The 8,263-nt window shown below is 42.6% G+C and overlaps 1 protein-coding gene across 2 annotated transcripts; it reads left to right on the plus strand.

Moving 5' to 3' along the window:
- Positions 1 to 3,627: 3,627 nt before the first annotated feature.
- LOC109774512 (2,3-bisphosphoglycerate-independent phosphoglycerate mutase) lies at positions 3,628 to 7,993 on the plus strand. Of its 2 annotated transcripts, none has more exons than XM_020333243.4 (10): positions 3,628 to 3,862; positions 4,180 to 4,338; positions 4,774 to 4,901; positions 5,256 to 5,406; positions 5,505 to 5,708; positions 5,824 to 6,248; positions 6,800 to 6,992; positions 7,073 to 7,168; positions 7,397 to 7,552; positions 7,646 to 7,993. In XM_020333243.4, exons 2-10 carry the CDS (start codon positions 4,183 to 4,185, stop codon positions 7,808 to 7,810), a joined length of 1,674 nt encoding a protein of 557 aa, XP_020188832.1. In that variant the 5' UTR covers positions 3,628 to 3,862; positions 4,180 to 4,182; the 3' UTR covers positions 7,811 to 7,993. The 2 variants fall into 2 exon arrangements, with proteins under 2 accessions (XP_020188832.1, XP_040260308.1); XM_040404374.3 differs by having other exon boundaries at positions 3,802 to 3,905.
- Positions 7,994 to 8,263: the final 270 nt, after the last annotated feature.

Genomic DNA, 8,263 nt, shown 5'->3' on the forward strand with positions numbered 1-8,263 from the left:
GATTGAATACTTTTATGGATTTGAGAGCACTTGATGTATGTCTTGCGTATGAATACTCGTGGTGACAATGGGGTATCGTATTGATTCACTTGATATATGTTTTGGCATTCAACTTGCGGATTCCCGAGGCGACATTGGTGTAATCTATGCATAGGGGTTGATGCACGTTCTTGTCTTTGTTTCTTTGGTAGAAATCTTGGGGCACTATTTTAAGTTCTTTGTGTTGGATTGAATATTATGAATATGGATTTTCTTTGGTGTTATTTTAGTACGAACTCTTGGTTAGATCGATCGGAAAGAATAGCTTGGTGTTATTTTAGTACGAACTCTAGGATAGATTGATCGGAAAGAACAGCTTTGAGGTGGTTTTGTACCCTACAAACAATTCCGTCTTATGTTCTCTGCTAGATAGGAACTTTGGAGTGATTTCTTCATCGCACTTTGAGGGACGGTTATATGATCCAATTATATTAGCACTGTTGAGAGATTGCACTAGTGAAAGTACGGACCCTAGGCCTCATTTTCAAGCATTGCAATACCGTTTTTGTGCCCGTTAACTATTTGCTACCTTGATGTTTTTATTTATTCAGATTATAAAAATATATTTCTACCATCAATATTGCACTTTTATCACCATCTCTTCGCCGAACTAGTGCACCTATACAAATTACCATTGTATTTGGTGTGTTGGGGACACAAGAGACTTTTTGTTATTTGGTCGCAGGGTTGTTTGAGAGAGACTATCTTCATCGTACGCCTCCCACGGATTGATAAACCTTAGGTCATCCACTTGATGGAAAATTGCTACTGTCCTGCAAAACTCTGCGCTCACAGGCCCAACACGTGTCTACAAGTATAAAGTTGCGTAGTAGACATCAGTATGGTGGACTCATATGGCACAACTGGGTTTAAGGATTTTGGATGTACAAGTAGTATTCCCACTTAGTACAAGAAAAGGTTAGCAAATAGATGGAGAAATAACCAACCAAGAAACGAAAATTCTCATAAACGAGCATTAAGCATAACTAACACCGAATAATGCACCACAAGTAGGATGTAATTTTATTGCATAACTATTGACTTTCGTGCTTGCATAGGGAATCACAAACCTTAACACAAATATTCTTACTAAAGCATAATTACTAACCAACATGACTCACATATTACCATCATCATATCTCAAGAATCAAGTTTATAATGTCCAATGATCTTCATGGAAGTTTTTATTGTATCCCTCTTAGATATCTATCACTTTGGGACTAGTTTCATATATTACCATTGCTTATAACAAGCTCAAACAAATTTAAGTGAAGAACATGAGCATAAAACTTTTCATCTCTCAAAATAATATAAGTGAAGCATTAGAGAATTTCCTCAAAAAAATTACCAACTCTCAAATTAATCTAAGTTAAGTATGAGAGTATTTCTTCAAAAATTAAAGCACCACCGTGCTACAAAAGATATAAGTGAAGCACTAGAGCAATTCCATAGCTCAAAAATTTTAAGTGAAGCACATAGAGCAATTATAACAAATCATAGCATTATTATGGCTTTCTCAAATAGGTGTGTCCAGCAAGGATGATTGCAACAAACTAAAAAGCAAAACAATAAAAGACTCATATAATACAAGACGCTCCAAGCAAAACTCATGATATGTGACGGATAAAAATATAGCTTCCAGTAAAATTACTAATGATTGTTAGAAGAAAGAGGGGATGCCTTTCGGGGCATCCCCAGGCTTAGTTGCTTGGTTATCCTTGAATATTATCTTGGGGTGCCATGGACATCCCTAAGCTTAGACTCTTTTCACTCCTTATTCCTTCATCCATTGTGATCTCACCCAAAACTTGAAAACTTCAATCACACAAAACTTAACAAAACCTTTGTGAGATTCGTTAGTATAATAAAGCAAATCACCACTTTAAGTATTGTTGCAAACCCATTCATATTTTATTATTGCATTGTACCTACTGTATTCTAACTTTACTGTGGCTTATACCATCCAATACAATCCATAGATTCATCAAAATCAGCACACAATGCAGCAAAAACAGAATATGTCAAAAGCAGAACAGTCTGTAGTAATCTGGACTTTGACCATACTTCTGTGCACATGTTCAGATGGGTTATGTGAAGAGTAATCCCATGGGGCCTTGTTCGGTTGAGGTGGTTTTTAAGGGGAATGTCAAGGTTTGAGGGGGATTAGATCCCCTACAAGCCAAAATCCTCTCCAATCCACTCCAATCCCCTTGGGAGGAGGATTAAACGAACAAGGCCTAAAGAATATTAATCCTAAGTTTTTCTATGCACATGAGCTGTAGAAGATGAATGAGGTCAGAATATTGCATACTAAGTCCTGTGACAATCTTGCTGATTTGTTCACTAAATCATTACCAAGGCCATCCTTCGAAAGATGTGCGCGTGAAATCGGTATGATGAGACTTAGGGAGATGCAAGGTTCGGGGAGGGGGGGGGGAGAAACTTCACAAACTCATCGTTAAAATCTCGGCCCCGATGATCGAGTACCCAACTTGACGGTTGAGTGGATTGTACTCTTTTTCCCTTGAGTGAGTTTTCCTGACGTTTCTCACACGAGGGTTTTGACGAGGCAATTCGTGCAATGCAACAATGTATACTTAGCGCTCTTTCTCCATATTTTTTCTCACTGGTTTTTTTGGAGTTTTAAGGCATGGATATACAGATAACTGCGGACTTTAGATGGAACAAGTCATTGGCCCATTAAAGACCAAGTCTCTCCACTTAACGTTAGAGTGAGCATTTGTCCCTCCATCCTTAGTTATATAAAGAGAAGAGCACCCTGCGTATGTACAGTTGATGATGATTAATAAAGAAAAACCGGACTCGCCGGTAGGGGTTGCGGAACAATTCTCTGGTGTTGCTGGTCCTATTCGGGAAAACGTACAGCGGTACAGGAGGACCTACAGCCTACAGTTTTGGGATACCTACCACAGGTGACATGGGAAAGCGAGGGAGTCCAGCCTTTGGGCGCATCGACGGGTCGTCGCTGGGTTTTCCGGGCCCAGGACGCCGGGGCCGCAAGAGCGACCGACTGTATTGTTCTTGTGCAGCGACCAACCCATGCGCGCGAGAACGACGCGAGTCCTCTTTCTTACCCCCGGCGGCCGGCCAACTCCGACTGCCTAATTTCCGCCGCCCACGGCCAGCACCATGGATTCAAAAACTTGTCCTGTAATAAACACGCTGTTTTCCACGCCGCATCACGGAGAAAGCTTGCACGTAGCTCAACTGGGTGGTCCTTTCGAGGGATCGCACAGGTGGTCGGCTATTAGCACGAAACGAAAGAACCCGGTTCTCCTCCCCCACCCGGAGAAACAATACGGAAAAATAAAACATTCCTTTTCGCGGAAAAACATTTTAAAATAGCATGGGAATTCGATTTTGAAAACGGCATCCGAAAAGAATATCCAACTCACGGCCCCTCGCTCACGCACGCCGTCACGCCTGAGGAGGCCTGCGATCTGACGTCGAGAGCCGAGGACTCGTGACGGCGTGACAGCCACATGTCTCCGAGACAGCCGGCCCCATCTGGACCGTCCAATACCAGGGGCCGCAATATAAAACTGGCGGATCCCATCGTACCAAATCAGGCCAAGGCACCGGTAACATTCCATCAGCCGTCCGATGGCCCGATGAGTCAATCGGGCCGTCCGACGATCTTCTTGGCCAACACCCTAAATTATTCGCACCCCACGGCTCCGTGGCCCGTCCCTCCCCCCCTTATTAATACCGCGGCCGCCCCGCCTTCGCCTATTATCCTCCGCCACTCCGCTCTCCCAAAAGTTCTTCTTGTTCCGCAAACCACACGAAGAAAAAAGCAAAGGTGAGAACGGCCCCTCTCGAACGACGACGCCTCTCCCCCGTTCGTAAGCTCGCCGAAATTTGTCGTCTGGTTTCCTCCGATCAATCGCCAGATCCGGCCATCCAGATCTGAGTCGTCAATTCAAAAAGTTGGAGATAATTGCAGTATTTGTCGTTTGATTAGCTCTAGTGGGTTGTTACTCTTTAATTCGCGCTAATGGAATTGATTTGGGTTGAGATACGCGTCCCGATCTGGTGATTTAGCGCGTGTTAATGATGCCTAGCGCAGATCTGCTTGGATTCGCTGCACGTGACCTGATTTTTTGCTTGATTTTGCAGGAGATGGCGACCGCGAATTGGACGCTCCCCGACCACCCCACGCTCCCCAAGGGGAAGACGGTGGCCGTCGTCGTGCTCGACGGATGGGGCGAGGCCAGCCCCGACCAGTACAACTGCATCCATGTCGCCCAGACGCCCGTCATGGATTCGCTCAAGAATGTAGGTTACCCGCACCTGTGCCGAGCTGCAACATATGCAAATCGTTTTACCTTCGTCTGTTTAATGTGATTATGGTTGCCTGCATCCTTTTGTTGGATTTAATGTGATCAAGTCACATACTTCTGCTGTAGATTAAGCATTATGATTGCAGTTGTTGCTCTGGTTTGAGCATGATGATGAATCTGATGTGAATGTTGGACCCTTTACTATAAAAAATAGAGTCAATATTGTGCAATCGTAACTAGAGTCAATATTGTGCAATCGTAACTCGTGTAATTCTCGAGTCTCTTACAATGTTTGTTTACATTACTGCCGTAATTCATATGTTGCATCCAACCTGAACTTGTTCGGATGTACTGTAGTTTTTTGCATGCTAAATTTTTACAGCATAACTTTGTTTGAGATTTGCAATTACTAAGCTTAACTCTGTTTTAGGGTGCTCCTGAGAAGTGGAGACTAGTGAAGGCTCATGGAACTGCTGTTGGTCTCCCAAGTGACGACGACATGGGCAACAGTGAAGTTGGCCACAATGCTCTTGGAGCTGGCCGAATCTTTGCTCAAGGGTATACTGTTTTTCCCCCTGTGAAATATGTAATTTTTTGTTGCAAGTTCTGATACAGTAGTAAAAAGGGCACCTGACTTCAACTGGATTCTTGATAGTATCAATATGGTCTTCTAGTTTTGCATCTTCATCAATTATTTTAGTAACTCTGCTAGGAACCAGGTCTTGTGGATGCTTATTAGTTTTTTGCTTGTTGCATAGTTTGCTGTCTAACTGTTTGAGTCGTTTGCATAACCATGTGCTAGACTTTATCAATTACTATTGTCACATTATATTCTGTTTCACTTGTATGCTTCTTTCACATTTTGTTTTCAACAAAGCTAATTAAGTTACATTATATACTTAATTTCTATAGTGCGAAGCTTGTTGATGCTGCTCTTGCTTCCGGGAAGATTTGGGAAGACGAGGGGTTCAATTACATCAAGGAATCTTTTGATAAGGGTACTCTGCACCTTATTGGTTTGTTGAGTGATGGAGGCGTTCACTCCCGGCTAGACCAAGTGCAGGTTTGCTAAGCAATCATTGTGATGAACCCCAGATATTGATGTCTTGTGATGATTTGTCAAATATTAAATTGCTCCGTTTTGTTTCACTTTATTTTCAGTTGATTGTGAAAGGTGCCAGTGAGAGGGGAGCAAAAAGAATTCGCCTTCACATTCTTACTGATGGGCGTGATGTTTTGGATGGCAGTAGTGTTGGTTTCATAGAGACAATTGAGAAAGATCTTGCTCAGCTTCGTGAGCAGGGTGTTGATGCACGGATTGCATCTGGTGGTGGAAGGATGTATGTTACCATGGACCGCTACGAGGTATGCTCTCATTTTATAGTTTAGCTTTGTGAGGTGCAATTTTGTGTTATATTTTAGTTGGGGAAATACACATTTTCCTGGTGAAATTGAAGTCATGTTTTTTGATACATTGCAGAATGACTGGAGTGTGGTCAAGCGTGGGTGGGATGCCCAGGTACTTGGAGAAGCACCACACAAATTCCAAAATGCACTTGAAGCTGTGAAGACTCTAAGAGCAGAGCCCAAGGCCAATGATCAGTATTTGCCTCCCTTTGTGATTGTTGATGAGAGTGGCAAATCGGTTGGTCCTATAGTAGACGGTGATGCTGTCGTGACTTTCAATTTCAGAGCTGATCGCATGGTTATGCTTGCGAAAGCACTTGAGTTTCCTGATTTTGATAAATTTGACCGTGTTCGTGTACCAAAAATTAAGTACGCTGGGATGCTTCAATATGATGGTGAGTTGAAGCTTCCAAGCAAGTACCTTGTTTCCCCACCTTTGATTGAGAGGACATCTGGTGAATACTTGGTGAAGAATGGTGTCCGCACCTTCGCTTGCAGGCAAGTACCTAGTTTTCCATTCTATTTGTTCCAATGCTAAGGCACTCTATACTATAATTCCTGGTCATTAGTTAGTCATGACTCAGGTGCTTGATTACATGGAACATTGCTTGTGTCAGGTTAGCATACTCCCATTGAAAACAAATATGGGTCAAGTACTGGGTAAAATGTGAATACACAAGTCAGATGCTTATTATATTTTGTCCAAAGCTTTATATTTGTTGCCAATCATATATCAATCACCAAAATAGAAAAGTAATTTCTTTGGTTTGTTGTACTTTCTGGAACCTATTAGTATAGTTGTCTGGGGGCAAAGCTTAACTACAGTGGCAGTAATTGAAATTATCTACATCTGAGTACTTTTTTCTGAAAGGCCATTCAGTGTTTATTGACTTGATGATCCCTCTATTCTCGTAATTGCGAGGGAGTTATTATTTTTGCAAACCGTTATTTCAGTTGTTTTGGGGTCTAAAGTTATTTATGTGCGTATAAATTGATCCTATGTTTCTGCACATTTGTATTTATGAATTCTTTTTATTTGTCCATAACAGTGAAACAGTTAAGTTTGGCCATGTCACATTTTTCTGGAATGGAAACCGTTCGGGATACTTTGACGAGACCAGGGAAGAGTATGTAGAAATTCCCAGTGACAGTGGTATCACATTCAATGAGCAGCCCAAAATGAAGGCACTTGAAATTGCTGAGAGAACTCGGGATGCTATCCTCAGTGGGAAGTTTGACCAGGTAAGGAATTTGGAAAGGTGTAACAGGTGACATCCTTGGTTTGCCCGCGGAAATTTACATAACATATTAAATGCTTGTAGGTGCGTATTAACCTGCCAAACGGTGACATGGTTGGTCACACTGGTGATATTGAAGCCACAGTTGTTGCTTGCAAGGCTGCTGATGAAGCTGTCAAGGTGAGAACAAACAAGAAACTATGATTTATGCTGTCAATGTTTTGTTTTCATTATCTATATCCTGAAAGTTGAAATGGTGCATCTACTTGAAATTACACATGTTAGCACACTGTTTCAATGACAAATTCTCTGAAATACATGTGTTCTGGGACACACAGTTTCACTGAATGATGGTTCTACCTCATTTGCCTTTTACTTATCTGTATCATTGGTTCCCCTTGAAAACAGATGGTCTTGGATGCTGTGGAGCAAGTTGGTGGTATCTATCTTGTCACAGCTGATCATGGAAACGCAGAGGATATGGTTAAGAGGAACAAAGCTGGCCAGCCGATGCTCGACAAGAGCGGCAGCATCCAGATTCTTACATCGCACACGCTTCAGCCAGTAAGTGCAATGGCCTGTGATGCTCTTCCTGTAAGACCAATTTTAAGTGACAACATTTATCACTTGGTTTTGACCTGCATGTAAACCTTGCAGGTCCCTGTTGCTATCGGAGGCCCTGGTCTCCACCCAGGAGTGAGATTCCGCTCCGACATCCAGACACCCGGGCTCGCCAACGTCGCCGCCACCGTGATGAACCTCCATGGCTTCCAGGCTCCTGCTGATTACGAGACGACCCTCATCGAAGTCGTTGACAAGTAAAAAAAAAAACACTGCGCCCTCTGAAGCCAAAATTGCTGCAGCCGATTTTGTCCCTCTAGTTTTGGGGTGGGTCAAGGAATGATCGCATCATTGAATAATTTGAGATTTGCCAGCACGCTTGCTCGAACTCATATGTAACATTGAGAAAGGTGGATTTTACTTGCAGTTAGCTCTATTTTGTAATTTGGGGTATTGCCATGCGGGTTTGCTTAACATACCGATAGCGATTTTTGCTCAGCTATATGTATGAGATTTCATCTTCAGCTAAACGCCCCAGAATAGCGTTCGTATCCTCGCTCTCCCTTGAGCCTAAATAGTCCCCTTCCGTTTCGAAAAAAAAATAGTCCCCTTCCCCAAGCAATGAAGGAAACGGGGGAAATTTCAAAGCCAGACTGCTTTGTAAGCCGTGACTCACAGAATAGCTTCGCTACTAACAATTGACACAGGCACCAA

This window comes from Aegilops tauschii, chromosome 3 (genome assembly GCF_002575655.3).
Source record: "Aegilops tauschii subsp. strangulata cultivar AL8/78 chromosome 3, Aet v6.0, whole genome shotgun sequence".
In the NCBI taxonomy this organism is placed as follows: Eukaryota; Viridiplantae; Streptophyta; class Magnoliopsida; order Poales; family Poaceae; genus Aegilops; species Aegilops tauschii.